General features: G+C 41.5%; 1 protein-coding gene across 1 annotated transcript in view; it reads right to left on the minus strand.

Annotated features, from left to right (window-relative positions):
• Positions 1–16,369, minus strand: part of LOC102270443 (zinc finger protein 347-like) — a 36,683-nt gene extending 20,314 nt beyond the window's left edge. Inside the window, exons 1-3 of the mRNA XM_070388173.1 lie at positions 16,175–16,369; positions 12,767–12,856; positions 8,171–8,395 (exon numbers count right to left, since the gene is read on the minus strand). Of these exons, the coding sequence (XP_070244274.1) occupies positions 8,171–8,395; positions 12,767–12,838 (297 nt within the window). The 5' untranslated portion in view covers positions 12,839–12,856; positions 16,175–16,369. The remainder of the gene's footprint in view (positions 1–8,170; positions 8,396–12,766; positions 12,857–16,174) is intronic.
• Between the last annotated feature and the right edge of the window lie 1,937 nt (positions 16,370–18,306).

Below are 18,306 nucleotides of genomic sequence, written 5' to 3' on the forward strand. Positions count from 1 at the left end.
GTCCATTTGCCAGAGAGCATTAGGCCTAAGGCCTCGGGGATTAACTCCTAATGGTGGAGATGGATTAAATATTGGGCAATTTGGACATAAGTATTTGTCTAGCTGCTTCCCTAGGGATATGAAATTCATACCTTAAACCAGCTGCATTTTGATGGTGAATTTTGTGAGAATTTTTGGCCTTGTCAATTTTTTCATGTAAGTTTAAAGCAATTACTTTAGTTAATGTATCCGCCAAAGCATTTCCTTCATGTAAAAAAGGGCTGGGCAAGCCGGAATGGGCTCTAATATGTCTGACAAAATATTTCTTATCTCTGTGTTTAATCTCTTTCTGTATATCAGATAACAAGGAGAAGATTGTAGTTTTATTTTCCAGGAATATTAGCAGTCTCTATATGAGGAAACAACCCTACAATATATCAGGAGTCAGTCAAAAGATTGAAGGTGTGGTCTCTTAAATGTTGAAAAGCCCAAATAACTGCTCATAACTCAGCCCTTTGGGCAGATGTCTCTTAAGGTACCTGAACATGGGATATTTTATCAATAATTGTGACTGCTTTACCATTAGAGGAATCATCTGTGAAAACTAAAATTGCCCCTTCCAAAGGTTGAATAGAAAATTTCTTTGGAAAAATCACTGGATGTGTTTTCAAAAAAAAAGCAAAAGGGGGCTTGAGGGCAAATGAAACAAAATTTGACCCTGGAAATCTATCAGGGCAACTTGCCAATCATCACTATTTTGTAAAAGAAATTGCAATTGATCTTTATTGAATGGAATCACTATATTTGTTACTTCTTTTCCAAAAAGTTCCACATTTTTTTTTCTACCTTTTATAATTAATTGTGTCACCAAGCTGAAATAAGATAAAACTATTTTTCTTGGGGTCACTGGTAGATGGAGCCATTCCAATGGGCCTTTTTGCCACAAGTATCCTGTGGTGTATGTTCTATGGCGAGAATAATTAAATCCCATCCTCTGGTAATATTAATCCTAATTAACTAATCATTTAAAGCCTCATCTATTTTAACAAGAGCCGACTCTGCCTCAGTAGTCAACTTTTTTTTAGAACTGGGATTAGGATTGCTTTTTTAAGCAATCAAAGGCTTCAAATCTGCAGTAGTCAGTTTTAAATGTGGGCGTACCTCATGTGAAGAGTTGACTCATTGGAAAAGACTCTGATGCTGGGAGGGATTGGGGGCAGGAGGAGAAGGGGACGACAGAGGATGAGATGGCTGGATGGCATCACTGACTTGATGGACGTGAGTCTGAGTGAACTCCAGAAGTTGGTGATGGACAGGGAGGCCTGGTGTGCTGCGATTCATGGGGTCGCAAAGAGTCGGACACGACTGAGTGACTGAACTGAACTGAACTGAGTAAGGGCTGAGACCTGAGTAAAGGATTTTGCACACTCAATGTAGTTGAAAGGTTTCTTTACAAAATATACTCTCCAGTGACCTGTAAGGTGTGAATTTTGACGGAAGGCTTTGCCACAATCACTACATTTGAAAGGTTTCATTCCAGAATGAATTTGCTGATGACGTGTAAGGCTTGATTTCTGAGTAAAGACCTGGCCACATTCATTATATTTGTTAGGTTTCTTTGCAGTATGAACTCTCTGATGCCTTCCAAGAGTTGCACGTATAGTGAAAACTTTGCCACGCTCATTACATTTGTAAGGTTTCTCTCCAATATGAGTTCTCTGATGACTTGCAAGATGTGAATTTTTACCAAACCTCCTGTCACACTCATTATATTTATAGGGTTCCTCTCCAGTATGAACCTTCCGATAAATCGCAAGGTTTTTATTTCGACTGAAGACCTTGCTACACATATCACATTCATATAACTTCTTTCCGGTATGAATTTTCTGATGTCTGATGAGGTTAGTGGTGACTAAAGGTTTTTCCACACTCATTACACTGGTTTCTCTCCAGTATGAACTCTATGATGCAATGCAAGGGTTGCATATAGACTAAAAGCTTTGCCACACTCACTACATCTATAAGGTTTCTCCCCAGTATGAACCCTCTGATGAGTTGCAAGGCTTGAATTATTTTTTTTTTTCAAGGCTTGAATTATTACTGAAGACTTTGTTGCAGAAATCACATACACAGAACTTCTTTCCTGTATGAATTTTCTGATGTCTAGTGAGGTTTGAGTAGTGATTAAAGGTTTTTCCACATTCATTCCATTTGTAAGGTTTCTCTCCACTGTGAATTCTCCAACGATTTACAAGTCTTGAATTTCAACTAAAGACTTTGTCATATAAATCACATTTAAATATTTTCTCTCCTGTGTGGACTGTCTGATGTCTGACAAGGTTTGAGCTATGGAGAAAGGTTTTGTTACACTTGCTACATTTGTAAGGTCTTTTGCTGTGTGCTTTCTGGTCCTGTGTCAGGACTGAGGAATGCGTAAAGTCATTTTCGTGAGTGTTAGAAATACTGGTTTGAACTTTAGGAGAAATTATATGAAGTGATGAAAATGGGACACTACTGTTGATTTTCTTGTCAGGGTCATCAAATCCATACATTTCCCCTTCACTTCTTATTATGTGGAGTTCATCCTGAAAGTTTAAACCAAGCCGATTTTCAACAGGCTTGATTCTGACATCCCTTTGACAACAGCAATGTCTTCCATCAGTGAGATTTTGTTATTGGTCACAAGCATTCCTTTATCATATCTTTCATTACATCTCTGCTGAGACTCAAAGTCATATTTGAGTCTCATATTTGAGTTCATATTTTCCTGCATTTCCCTGAGGTAAAAATGTTTGATTTCAAGACTTTTGGGTCTTCTCAACATCATTGTTTGAAGTACTTTTCTTGTGTCACTGTTCGATTTTAGCTGTAATTGCTTAATCACACGTATGGGAGAGATATCTACAATATATAAAGAACCACAGTATCCTATTCATTAGAATCCATAAATAAATCTTTCATGTTGAGTATGTGTTATACCAAAAGTAATACTGATATCCAACAGAGTTATGAAAGTTCCTAACAATGATCTTAAAACTTTTAGAAACACCAAAGGAATAGAATTCTTTACTAAATAACATATAATTCAAGTTAATCTTAAGGTAGCCTTACTTTACAAACCCCATGTCAGAAACACTCACATTGGAAATCAGCTATCAAAGAAAGGGTATTTTTTCACCATGACCCCAAAGTACATACCAATTAACATTAAACATACTGCTGTTCCATAACTGAGGAGAAAAAAAAATTATATTACAGATATACTCTGCATACTTACTATAGAAAAATGCTAAAAAATGGATAATACACTGTAATGTTAAATAGTCCAAACAAGGTGATCTAATAAATAATTTAATGGGCTGTTTAGAATTGAAAAATGAATACATGATAGAGAAAATAAAGAGTATAACAAAACTATTTTTAAGAAAAAATATTTTTCTAAAAATTTACTATAAAGCTATGTACCCATAAATAAAAGGCATTTTACAACATGAACAAATAATGCATGTCAGTCGTATTGCTTTATACATGCAAAAAGACCATTGTCTGGATATCACAACTAAGAATTAATATAAAAAATATTGTCCAGATATCAAACAACCAATAAATAGAGGATGTCCTACTTAGGCAGTATCCTTCAAATTATTTGTTATTCACTCCAAATGTACATAATAAGGACTGAGCATTTTGTAAATTTTTAAACCAGGTTCAGACAAAATGCTGAGAAAAATTGCAAAAGAAAAGCACACAAAATATAATAAAGACAAAGGGATATCAACAACCTGCAACAGGGGCTTCCCTGGTGATGCAGTGGATAAGAATATGGCTGCCAATGCAGGGGACACGAGTTCGATCCCTGGTTTGGGAAGAATCTACATGCCACGGACCAACTAAGTTCCTGCGCTACAATTACTGGGCTCACGTACCACAATTACTGAAGCCAAGCACGTAGGGCCCATGCTTCCCGATAAGAGAAGCCATGGCAATGAGAAGACCGTGCACCGCAACAAAGAGAAGCCCCTTCTCTGCCACCAACTAACAAATAATTAGTTGGATCCAGGGCAACCAATATTTAAGTTTTTAAAAAAGGAGATGGATGCATTTCTTCTGTACACAGATATGCAGTTACAAAGAAATCACATCAACAGTAGAGTAGGAAAAAGATTGTCATTTTGAAACTAAGTCCCCCTATATTTGAGTTCTCTTGTTGAGTTTGACTAACCTGTTTATAGAATATGTTATTCTCTTTCTTTTTCACACCAGTTCCCCTTAAGATTGAGGAGAATCAAAAAAGGGAGGGGACTGAAACTGAGCAAGGCCCTGGGGGGCCCAACCAGGTACACAGTTTCTGGTTCATAGAAAAAGGCTTAGTCACCTAGACTTTACCTGAGATCCAAAGAGGAGATTCAAGCAGTAACTATTAGGGAAGTGAGGGAGGGCAGAGACAAAGGAAAATCAAGTCCAGCATAATCTTTTCCACAATGGATAGCTAAAACTGATACCTTGATTTACAACCCCTAGCTGTGGCTTCAAACAGCTGGATCCAAAATGACTTAAAAACTGATGACACCCATAAGGTCAACTGAGAACTGAAATTCTTTTTTTTTAATGATTATTTTCATATTTATTTTTGGTTTTATCGGATCTTAGTTTGCGGTGTGTAGGCTCTCAATTTCTGGCTCCCTAGTTGCGGAGTGTGGCTTTGTTGCCTCAAGGCATGTGGGATCTTGGTGCTCCAACCAGGGATCGAACCCAAGTCTCCTGCATTGGAAGGCAGATTCCCAAACACTGAACCACCAGGGAAGTCCCAGGAACTGAATTTTTTAACCACTGACTCTAAGCAAATAATGGTATATCTCAGCTAATGCCTTTGCTCCCTCTTAGAAGGAATCACAAGACCGAGATTTAGGAACTTTTCTTACAGGCACACATAGAATAATCCTAAAGAAACTCACAACATGCTGCCGGAGTCGGCAGCTGAGATCTTATGGGGAAGCTGGGATCACAGACACTCCACTTCCCTCTCTCTTTTAAAAATCTTACATCCTGGCCAGCCAGCAAGGTGGGTTTAAGAGAGGCCTGGGTCTCCTATTTTCCTGCTTGGTCCTACATCAACTAATAAACTTTTCTCTGCTCCAGACTCCAAGGTTTCAGTTTGTTTGGTCTCACCAAGTGACCAGCACATGTACTTGGGTTCAGCCTCATTAGGTCTGATGTATGTTCTTTGTTAGGAGAAGGTACAAGATGGTGCTGAAAGCCAGGCTTCTACAGAGCATTTCCTCAGATGGCTCATCAGACTCAATGGAAAAGACTGAAAGGTTTTCTGCTAAGATAAGGAACAAGGACACAGTCTCTCAATATTTATAAAAACATATACCTGAAAGTTCTGGCAAGAATACATAGGCATGAAAAGAGATAATAGGTCTCCTAAGAGCAAAAGGAAGCGAAATTATCTGTTGACAACTGACATAATCTAATTATGTGCGTATGAGCCTGCCTGCTAAGTCACTTCAGTCGTGTCCAAGTCTGTGTGACCCTATGGACTATAGCCTGCCAGGCTCCTCTGTCCATGGGATTCTCCAGGCAAGAATACTGGAGTGGATTGCCATGCCCTCCTCCAGGAGATCTTCCCCTAGTGTCTCTTACGTCTCCTGCATTGGCAGGCTGATTCTTTACCACTAAGCCCAATCTGATTATGTAGAAAATGCCAAAAAAAAAAAAAGATACAATAAATGCAAAGATATCCTAAGCCCATGGATTGGAGATCAACATTGTCAAGATGCCAATACTAGCCAAAGAGATCAACAGATTCAAAATAATCCCTAGTGAAATCCCAATGGCATTCATTTCTTAAAGAAATAGATGGATTTGTCCATGCTACTATTCTCAGCAAACAACAGCAAAAACAAGCTTGAAAAGAACAAAGTCAGCAGTTTGACACTTCAAGACTTACTCCAGTTTCCAGAGACCACTGACACACGATAGAGCCAACAGGAAAAAAAAACCCCGAAAAACTCTTGTGTAAAGAATCCGCCGGCAATGTGGGAAACCTGGGTTCGATTCCTGGGTTGGGAAGATCCCCTGGAGGAGGGCATAGCAACCCACTCCAGTATTCTTGCCTGTAGAATCCCCGTGGACAGAAGAGCCTGGCGGGCTACAATCCATGAGGTCACGAAGAGTCGGACAGGACTGAGGACTGAGCAGAGCGCATACAGCCTACTGAAGTTCCACAATGGTCTCAGGATCACTGTACAAGGCAAGGGCAGCAAATTGTGTTACCCAGTAAACCCAGTCCACAGAGAGTCTACCAAACGTTGTCTGTAAACTACAGGAGGATTATCACAGCAAAGAAACTGGAAAAACCTTTAGTCTTTGGGTCTACATAATTCAAAAGCACATTTAAGAAGCAAAATCGTACAAACTTATGAAAATAAAAAATCAGGAAGAGTACACATTCCCAGACTAGGCAATGCAGTACAAGAGCCAAAAATTTACAAGATATGGTAGTCAGATACCCTACGACATTGAGATGGAACCATCTGCTTGACCCACAGATGCTAAGAGCCAGAAAGATTCATACATGTTCCCCATGCAGAACTGGGGATCAAAAAGAGGATCTCTCTGTCCATTACCTTAGTTTTCTTAAGAAACAATAGAGAAGACCCAATCCATCTCCCTGGTACACACAACCCTGAAGGGCATGGCAGAAGCAGAGCACAAGAAATGGCTGAGGGATCTAAATAAGCAGACAGGGATGGGGACAGCTCCATAGAGACTCTGAGGTACCAGAGGAGTCAAATGACAGCCAATGTTTTCCCATTTTTTTTTTAATCACAAATAATGCTTTTAATTAGCTAGCTTCTTACAGTACTCACATAACAGAGACTGACAAATCCATGTTACTGTTGTTTAGTTGCTCAGTTGTATTCAACTCTTTTGCGACCCCATGGACTATAGCCTGGTAAGCTCCGCTGTCCATGGGATTTCCCAGGCAAGAATACTGGAGTGGGTTGCCACCTCCTTCCGCATCCCATGTTTTGATTACATCTTCCAAGAACAGCAACTCTGATCAAACTCAGAAGCTCAGTGGAGGGATCAGCTCTGATCCATATGGACTAAGAACTGGGCATCCAGGGGGATTAAGACCAGAAGAACAGATGAAGGGGCAAGAGACCCTTGATAACACAACCCACATTATGCTCCTCAAACTCAAGCAAAGACCAGTTCACAGGAGCCAGATGGTGACTGTTGTGGATCTTGACAAAGACCTTGCTCTCTCTCTGTAGGAACTGTGGCACCACTGGAGGGTGAAAGAATACATTTTACATGATGAATGACATCAAGTGATAAGTAGGGAAGAAGAAAAGTTTCCTCTGAGAGTTTTCAATAAACACACTTTGGTTTTCCCAAAGAACTCTCTACTCTGACAAGAGGTTCCCAGACTCTATAAAGGCTGTGGCTTCCTCTCAGCCCTGAGAACATGTCTCTAATTTGTACTTTTGATACATTCCACCCACTTGGTTTTTTGCTATTTTCACACCAGTTATCACAGTCCTGGGCTCTTTCTCTAGCTCTAACATGGAGATAATGTTCAGATCAGAAATAGAAATTACTGCTTTATCAAAAACAAAGAAACATAAAGTGCTGTGTTTGTTCTTTGTTCAGCTGAGTAATGAGGGCATGACAGCTGGGTCTGGAAAAATATTTCACAAATTCCCTGGTGGCTAAGTGGTAAAGAATCCACCTGCTAATGCAGGAGACGTGGGTAGGATTCCTGGTCTGGAATGATGCCACAGGCTGAGCAGCAGCTAAGCCTGAATGCCACAACTACTGAGCCTGTGCTCTAGAGCCTGGCAATGGCAACTACTGAAGCCCATGCACTAGAGCCTGAGCTCAGCAACAAAAGAAGCCACCACGATGAGAGGCCTGTGCCCGTCCACTAGAGAAAAGCTGGGCAGCAACAAAGACCCAGCATCGCCAAAATTATAAATGCATAGGGAACAGTGTACTATACATATCTAACACTCTTCCAATAAATATTGAATTAGAAGCAAAGGGTAGGAAGCAGGATATCAGATATTTTTTTAAAATCTGCCATTGGGCTTTATACATAATTAAGCTCTGGAACAACCTCAACCTCTGATGTAACATGAAACGGATATCATCATCTGAAAAAAGGGTCAGTTTAAACTCGTGATGCTCCATCATGTCTGAGTCCAAGAGGTCCACAGGGGAAAACACACAACACAAAAGGGCAGATACCAACTTCTACACAGAATTCATCCTCATCCAGGGAGAACAGGTTCCTATAGGTCTCCACCATCACGTCCCTGTACAAGGCCCTCTGAGCAGGGTCCAGGCATTCCCACTCTTCCAGAGAGAAGTCAATGGCCACATCCTCGAAAGTCAATTGTTCCTGAAACAAAAAATTTTAGGGGATCACGGTGGTTGGGGAGGAAGCGCAGATAAATTAGGAGTTTGGGATTAACATACACATGCTACTATTAATATATATAAAACAGATAAACAGGGCCTACTGAATTGCACAAGGAACTATACTCAATATCTTGAAATAACCTGTAATGGAAAAGAATCTAAAAAAGAATATATATACAACTGAGTCATCTTGCTGTACACTTGAAATATACATATAGTTGAATCACATTGCTGTACACTTGAAACTAATACAACATTGTCAATTAACTACACCTCAATAACAACAAAAAAAATATTTACCCAAGTGGCCATGAGGATATTTCTCATCTTTTAAAAAATGAAAAGAAGAGGTAAGTGTAAGGACTGATTCTATTGAAGTAAATATAAGATCCATGTTAAGGAGCAAATTATATGTCTCTAATTATAATTTCTTATGCTTGTTCTAACAGATTATGATATCCTCCAATTAATACAGATTTTTCATCTTTGTGGAAAATTAGAAAACACACAGAAATAAAATTCAAGAATAGGTAGTCTATGGAGAAGCATTAGATATTACATTCTAAACACTGAGTTGAGGACTTCCCTGGTGGTCCAGTGGCTAAGAATCTACCTGCCAATGCAGGGGACATGGAGTCAATCCCTGGTCCAGGAAGATCCCACATGTCAAGGAGCAACGAAGCCCATTGAGCCTGTGCTCTAAAGCCCGTGCTCTGCAACAAGAGAAGCCACCATGATGAGAAGCTCAAGCACTGTAATTAGAGACCAGCCCCCATTCACCGCAACTAGAGAAAAGCACATGCACAGCAATGAAGACCCAGTGCAGCCAAAAATAAACAAACACTGAGTGCTACTCAGTATCTAGATGAGCTCCTGTATGAAGGCTGTCTTTAGACATGGTGAAGTCCACTGTAGTATTAGAGAAAAGTCAAAACCTTCAATTATGATAATAGTAAGAATAGCAATGACTTAAAGTATTTGAACACTTCCAGGATTTGAACATAACTCTAAATAAGTACTTTACAAGCATGAACTTGTTATCAACATATTAGGTCATTAGGGAAAGACCTGTTCCCATTTTACAGAGGAGAATTCTGTGTTAGAGACACTCTGAGGCTCCAAGTCAAGAAGTTAAGAAATAACACAGCAAGCACCTGAACCTTTGAGGGTTGGGCTCTCGAACTGAAGCTAAAAAACCGAATAGCTTAGTTAAAGAGAATTAAAAGTACATTGATAGGGACTTCCCTGGTGGTCCAGTGGCTAAGACTCTACTCTCCCAATGCAGGGGGCCTGGGTTCCATACCTGCTAGAGGACCTAGCACACACATGCTGCAACTAACACCCAGTGCAGCCAAATAAATCAATAAATATTTTTACAATTACACTGACAGAGGGCTCACTGAGAAAACTTGAAAGAAGTTCAAAAAGAGTGGCATGAAAGGTCATTATATATGTGGACCCACACAAACACACACATACACATAAAATGTTAGTAATCTTCCCACTACTGAAACCATTAACATGATAGTGTAGGAAAAACTCAAGGCCAGGGAATACACTGAAGATATAATTTCAACTGTAAAAGATATATACTCTTGAAATCATGAGGAAGTGATTGCAACTGGCCTCAAAAAACATTTTTTAAAGGATTAAAAGGGAGTCCTATGAACAAAAAACCCCACAAATTACATAATCTATAAGATATGAGTAATTTTGTAGAAACTTAAACCTAAGTTGGAAATATTAAGAAATAAAAAATTTGAACAGAATTATAACTAGAGATTCAAGTTGTAATCAAAAATCTCAAAAACTCAGGAAAAGGTATCTATACTGCATAATTCTACCAAACATTTACAAAAAAGATTACCACTACTCCTGCTAATTGGACAGCATCACTGACTCGATGGACATGAGTTTGAGTAAGCTCCAGGAGTTGGCGATGGACAGGGAAGCCTGGTGTGCTGCAGTCCATGGGGTCACAAAGAGTCAGACAAGACTGAACAACTGAACTAAACTGAATCCTGCTAAATATCTTGCACAGAGTTAGGAGAAAACACTGCCAAACTCAATCAATGTGGCCAGCATGATTTTGATACCCAACCCAGAGAATATCTGACATCATGACCAACTGGATTTTATTCCTATAAGGCAAGGATGACTCAAGGTACAAAAATCAATTAATATGATACACCAACTTAACAGAATAAAGCGAAAAAAAGCACACCATCATCTCAGCTGATGCAAAAAATTCCTGTGGCAAAATTCAACAATTTCCCCATATATAACACGTAAGAAAACAAAAACAGTAAACTACCTCAACATAATAAACCCTATACATGAAAGGAATAACATCATACTCAAAGGTGAAAGAATGAAAGCTTTTATTCTCAAATCAAGAGGACAAAGATGTACACACTCCACACGACTGTTCAACAAACTACTGAATCTCCTAGCCAGAGCAATTAGACAAGAAAAAGAAATAAAAATTATCCAAAACTGAAAAATGATTAAAATTATCTTTTTTCCTAGAAAACAAGGTTTTAACTGTACAAACCATAAATGCTGGTGTTGTTTACTCAGTCATGTCTGACTTTTTCTGACCCCATGGACTGTAGCCTGCCAGGATCCTCTGTCCAGGGATTTCCCAGGCAAGAACACTGCAGTGTGTTGCCACATTCTTCTCTAAGGGATCTGCCTGACCCAGAGATCAAACCTGTGTCTCCTGCATTGGCAAGTGGATTCCTGACCACTGACCACAAGGGAAGCCCACAAACGTAAGTAGTCCACTTACGGAAAACAGAATCTAGGATTCCACTCTAGGATTCAGTGGAATCCCTATCAAAGTTCTCATGGCAATTTTGGCAGAAATAGAAAAATGCTAAAATACATAGAGAATCTCAAGCAAACTGTCAAAAGACTCTTGAAAAAGAAGAAAGATGGAGGTGTTCCTTTTCTATATTTCAAAACATAATATGAAGTAATCTAGGGGACTTCCCTGGCAATCCAGTGGTTAGGACTTTGCCTTCCAATGTAGGGGGTGCAGGTTCGATCCCTGGCCAAGGTGTTAAGATCCCATATGCCTCGAAGCCAAAAAACCAAAACATAAAACAGAAGCAATATTGTAACAAATTCAATAAAGACTTTAAAAACTGTCCACATCAAAAAATGAAAATAAAAAACAAACCAACAAAAAACCCACTAAGTAGTCCAGATGGTAGGGTACTTGCTGCTGCTGCTGCTAAGTCGCTTTAGTCGTGTCCGACTCTGTGCGACCCCAGAGACGGCAGCCCACCAGGCTCCCCCGTCCCTGGGATTCTCTAGGCAAGAACATTGAAATGGGTTGCCATTTCCTTCTCCAGTGCATGAAAGTGAAAAGTGAAAGTGAAGTCGCTCAGTCGAGTCTGACTCTTGGCGACGCCATGGACTGCAGCCTATCAGGCTCCTCCATCCATGGGATTTTCCAGGCAAGAGTACTGGAGTGGGGTGCCATTGCCTTCTCCAAGGGTACTTATATAAACATAAATATATAAACCAATGGAGCAAAAGTGAGTACTCAGAAATAATCCTTTGCATGTATATAAAATGTACTGATGAGGGTACTGAGACTACACAATGGAAAAAGGACAGTCCTAATAACAAATGGTGCTAAAAACTGAGTACCGACAACACAATAAAGCTGGAACTTAACCTGCATCAATCAGAGAAATTGTGATGTCAAAGGACACAATCAACAGAAAACCTCTAAGGACACATCATATAAAGTGATACAAAGAATTTCCAACTCTCATGGATTTAGATTGATTTCATACTTTAAAATCAACGATGGAATAAAACAACCTCTATCACTCATGTCTGCTTCTCAAGTAATCATTCCATTCCCAATCATTAAGATTTTGAAGCCAGTGGCCCACTCATTTACCTACAAATATATTATAAAAATTAGAAAAAATTTCTCACTTGTCTCTTTCAGAATTCAGCAGGCATTTGTGCGTATTAATACTCAACCTCTGTGTGTAACTTCTTTCATCCTGGCTGACAGAGGGCAGACAGGGCATTCACATGGGCCCTAAGCAATCCCTGCCACCCAACAGCACTGAGACCCTGTCTCCAACCCGTGGGTGAGAAACCCTGCCCAAGATGGCACCCAGGGGAGCCTCCTCACAAGGGCCAGGTCACCGGGTCATGGGGAGACGGGATCCAAGTGGAGACGACAGACCCTGAGGGAAAGCCCTGGGTAAGTGTGCATGTACAGGAGTCAGACAGGATAGTCCAGAGTCAGACACGATTAGCGAGCCCAGAGAAGGGCATTTGAGAAAGGACAGACTAAGAATCACTGAGAATATGACCTTACCTGAGAAAGAGCCATGCCTGACTCCTTTTCTTTCCTCTTCCTCATCTTCTGTGTGTCTTCCTCAGGCAACATGAGACTTTAGAGGTCAATCTTAAAAGTTACAAACATGCTGTTTAAGGCTTAGAATGAACATTCCCCCCTCTCTGTGTCACAACCACAGAGGAGAAAGCTTACCATGTGGAACAGAGTCCTCGGCTGCCCACTGTGACAGGAGGGACTCACGACAGTCAACTCCCACACACAGTCCAACACAGTGTTTTTCCCCACACTTTCCGTAAGATCTCGCTCCCCTCCTGGTGAGGCCTCATGCATACAGCAGCAGTGGGCACCTCCGCTGACCCCAAAATCCCCTTCAGATCACACACCAGGCCTTGGTCCATCCCTATGCAGAGCAGAACTCCCTCAGCTTCAGTCCACAGACCCATATGTAACAGGACATATCCCCTACTGAAAACATTCTAAAATCTTGAATGTGGTTTTTTAGATGCCAGAAGGATAGAAGTTTACTTTCATATTTTCCTGTAAGTAAGAGGGCTTATTTATTTTGAATAAAGAGTGATTATTTAATTTCAAAAAAAAAAAAAAAAAAGCCTGTAATCTTAATCTTAGCATTCATAAATTTCCTTCTGGTGCAAACAAACTTACAAGCAATACAATAACAGAAAACATTCCAAGCCCTAATAACTGATGCCTGAGAGAAAAATACATGAAAAGACACCCAAGGGCCCACTAGATTCCAAGTCACACTACTTTCACATCCAGTGACCCAAACCAAACACTGTCATCTCCAAAAATGACTACTGAAAGCGAGATGTCTCCAACAATGTACATGTCCCAGTGGGACATTTACTTATTTATTTAAAAAAAAAGAAAAAAGAATCAAGGACTTCCCGGGTGGTCCACTGGTTAAGAATCCACTTCCAATGCAGAGGACAGGGGTCTGATCCCTAGTCTAGGAGGACTCCACATCCCAAGGGGCAACTAAGCCCGAGCACCACAACTACTGAGTCCACACGCCTAGAACCTGTGCTGGGCAACAAGAGAAACCTCTACAATCAGAAGCCCAGGCGCTGCACCTAGAGAGTAGCACCCTCACCACAACTAGAGAATGCCTGTGCACAGCAAGGAAAAAATAAATAAATTTTAAATAAATAAAGTTCAGCAAGCCAAAAATAAATTTGAAAAAAATTTTAATAGTCAAAAAAGAAAAAGTAACTCCATTATAAAAAAAAGAATACTTTAAATAAATGTTCCACTAAAAAGGCACTATGTAGTGAAATCAGTCATTTCTTACCCCAGTGTCCTCTCCCCAGTCCCCTACCCAAGGGGTGACCCACAATTAAGTGAATCAAGACCCTCGCTGAATAAGGACTGCAAATGGAAGTCATCTTCTCATATAAATAAGTACAAAATTGCACAAACTTTATAGACAGGAGTTTTGCAATTCTCATCCTCATTTGTATAATTTAAACAAATTTTAAATTTACTAAATTCTAAAGTCACATCAAGGTCTTGGCCATGATGCTGTGAAAGATTGAAGGTAGGAGGAGAAGGGGACGACAGAGGATGAAAGGGTTGGATGGCATCGCTGACTCAACGGACATGAGTTTGAGCAAGCTCCAGGAGATGGCAAAGGACGGGGCAGCCTGGTGTGCTGCAGTCCATGGGGTCGCAAAGAGTCAGACAAGACTGAGCAACTGAACAACAACAAAAGTCACACATCAATATATCCTAACTTAATCATCCATATCCAAACAGTTTACCATCTATTTGGATCCAGTTTCCCCCTCTACCTGCACTATCATGTGTTAGCATTTCATTCCCTTTATCTGCTGCTGCTGCTAAGTCACTTCAGTTGTGTCCGACTCTGTGTGACCCCACAGACAGCAGCCCACCAGGCTTCCCCGTCCCTGAGATTCTTCTTTCTCCATCCACCTCATTTTGCTTCACTCGGCTCTCCTGCTATTTCTCCCCTCTTCTCTACTTCCCTTACACCTGTCCTGCTCCACTTTGCAACTTGCTTCCCTTCTTGACCCTCCTTCTTCCCCCACCTCTGCTCCCCCTCTACCCTCTGGGTTACACCTCATCTATTGCAGTTAAATTTCCTTCCTCTTCACTCCCTGGCACCTTAGCTGGCGATGCTTCTTTCCTGCTCTCTCTCTACGTCTGCTCTTCTTGTCACCCTCTGTCCTCATTCCCTCCCAGCAGTAAGTTGCTCTGAAGGCCAAGTTTCCACCTTTTCTAACCACTGTGGGACTCTGTGCAAAGGGCAGCACCACTCATGCCCCCTGTCCTATGGCTGATCCGGCAGCCTCTCCCCACGTTTCCCATCTGGAGAGCGGCTTGTTAACTTCTCTTATTTTATTCACCTGCTACTTTCAAGGCTAAATCTATTTCATTTTTTAAAAATCCCTTTGCATGTCCCTCAGCCATCCTCTATGTTCCATCTGGTGTTCCTCATTCTTTTCTCCAGCTCAGTTTTTCTATTCCTTTCTCAGTCCCTCTGTCTCTGCTTCTCCTGATCCTCCCTTCATCCCTATATTTAGAAATACGGCAACTAATAAGAGGGGCTGAGAGGGCAAGGCTGGGCGAGGGGCAGGAACCCACCCCTGCAGACAAGTACTTTACAAGGGAGGTGGGAAACAGTAGAAGGTTTTAAGCAGGAAAATGTTGGGTAGGCAAAAAAGCCAAGGGCAGCTGACAGGGACAGAGTAAAGGTACAAAGTAGATGATTAAACAGTTAATCCCACTAGAGGACTGTCAATAGAAGAAATATGGGAGGCTCCTATAAGTTAATGATTACACAAGAAAGCAGGTTCGCTTAACCACAAAACCAACCAGGCTTGCTTAGCAATGAAATCATGCAATAGAAGCACAACACATGCCAACAAACAGTAAAACAATGGTGGCACGAAACTCACATCCTGCCCAGTGAGCTCAGTAAGTTAGGACATGCTCTGTGCACACATAAAAAGCAGTAATTTGTGGATCTGGCTTTACCTTGTAGGAACAAGAAAACTCCCATGCTCAACCCGGAGGAGGAGCTGATGATGGAAGCATGATGTCTATTCAGAAAAGACAAGGAAGGTCTTCTCCCCCTCATCTTTCGATTATAAAACTGTAGCGCAGTAAATTCTCAGGGGGGCATCCCCTCTCCCGCGCCCTTGTAAGCCTCACAAGCATCCTGGTCTAATAAATCACTTCTTCCTATCTCTTTGTGTCTAGCTAATTTTTTTTTTTTTTCTGCGCTGAGACATAAAAGAATGTGATACCGGAGCTCTTTGGAGCCCAGAAATGGGACCGAACAGTGTCACAGCGACTGGCTTCAGAGAAATTCACAAACCGAAAGAGAAATGATCAAGAGAGAGAGAAAGAATCCGCGACCAGTCCCGCTAGGTCTGAACTTACCCGGGTTGGGACGGCAGTGGGGAGTTTAGATCCGCAGTCACTCACAAGACCCTAAGGAGGAAGTAAGACAGGCCTCGCAGAGCGGTTCACTAGAAAGGAGACATTCACCCTTCCTTGTACAACCTTCACTCCTCGCCCTCCACTTCCAGGTCCTTTCAAAAAACGCCGGCGCGGGGTCAGAAGCAGGACTTCCGGGGTCGGCGGCTGGGAGGAGCGCTTCCGGCGAGGGGCGGGGCGAGGAGAGCGCTCGGGTCTGCGTTCGCAGGAAAGAGGGCGGGGCAGGGGGCGGTCCGGAATGTGCTTTTCAGTAAGCTGACAGAGCTTAGTAGAAGTTACTGCCTGTAGCAGTTTTAAGGTACAACAGCTTACAGCTCTGTGGGCCAGAAATAAAGTGCACAATAAATGTAACGTGCTTGAGGCATCCCCAAACCATACCGCCATCACCACCACTTTCCTCATCCCCGCCACCATGGAAAAATTGTCTTCCAAGAAACAGGTCCCTGGTGCCAAAAAGGTTGCTCTGTGCAACTGAATGAATCCATAGTGCTGTCACTTATGTGAGGGACTTACAGGTTACACTTCCATGTGTGTAAGTTTTGGAAATGACTTCTATGCCTGGACAATTCATTGACTCGATGTGTGTGTGTTAGTCACTGGGTCTTGTCGGACTCCGCGACCCCATGAACTATAATTCACAAGGCTCCTCTGTCCGTGGGATACTCCAGGCAAGAATACTGGAGAGGCTGGCCATTCCCTTCTTGAGGGGATCTCCTCCACCCAGGGATCTAACCCTGGTCTCCTGAATTACAGGCAGATTCTTTACCATCTGAGCTACGAGGAAAGCTTCATTGCCTTGACAGCTGGAGAATATGTAGACAAGAGTGCTACTGCTGTATTCACTATCCTATTTGCTTTAAGTAATCCAAAAGAACTGTCATCAGTCTGTTTCACTGAAGTGTTGCCTTACAAGAATTCAGAGGAGACATACATCATTCTGATTTTGCCTTTGTAAGGACACTTTTATGCCCATGGATTGGAGGCAGAGCTAGGAAACAAGTAATTAGGAATCTTTCCTCGTTTCAGAGAAATTTCAGCTTCACAATGATCATTTAACTCATTGGCCAAAGAACTTTTAGTGTCATCACATGGCCCTTTCCAGCTTAGCAAGGAGGTATCCGGTGCAATAGCAAACAACTCTTGTGGCATATGGATAAATGCCTCTGTGGAAGTAGGGATCTCATTTCAAGAAAAGTAAAGAGCATGCATATTGGTTACAGCACATTTTGTCTGACAACTCATGTCAGGCAACTCATGTCAGTGAGCTGGTGTGACATCGCGAGCCCAGTGGCCTGTGTACCACAGTGTGGGCGGAGTCTGCGACCAGGGGCTACCCTGGCACTCCTGGGTGTGTGATTGGGGAAGTAGGTGTGGGACACGACTGCACCCAGTTTTCTGTGTCAAAAGGCTGTGTCCTGACAACGTACTCTTTGGAGCTGTTGGAGTTGAGAATAAACACACTAAACTGCCTTTGCCTGGGGGAAGGTGAGGGGAGATTATGGAGATATCAGCTGAGACTTTTTACTTGCATAATTTGCATACAATAAAATGCACTTTTATGAAGAGTACCATATAGTAGGATTTAGTATGTTTCCAATATTGTCCAACCACAATAATGTCATCATACATCAGTTCAGTTCAGTTGCTCAGTCATGTCAGACTCTTTGAGAACCCACGAACCACAGCTTGCCAGGCCTCCCCTTAAAAACAAAAACGAAACCCCTTTGTCTGTCAGCAGTTATTCTGCATTCTATCTGTAGCTACAAGCAAACAATACTTTCTGTCTCTATAGATATGGCTATTCTGGACATTTCATATAAATTAAGTCATATAATATGTGGCCTTGGACTTCCCTGGCTGTCTAGTAGTAAAGATTCTGGCTTCCACTGATAGGGAATGGGTTCCACCCTCGGTCTGGGAACTAAGATCCCCAAATGCTGCACTGTGTGGCCAAAAAAAAAAAAAAAGTCTTATTTCTCCCTTCTTTTGCTTAACATAATGTTTTCATAGTGCCATCCATGTTGGAATTTTTATCAGTGCCTCATACGTTTCTATTGAGAAGTAACAACATTCCA

Source organism: Bos mutus, chromosome 18 (genome assembly GCF_027580195.1).
Source record: "Bos mutus isolate GX-2022 chromosome 18, NWIPB_WYAK_1.1, whole genome shotgun sequence".
Lineage (NCBI taxonomy): Eukaryota > Metazoa > Chordata > Mammalia > Artiodactyla > Bovidae > Bos > Bos mutus.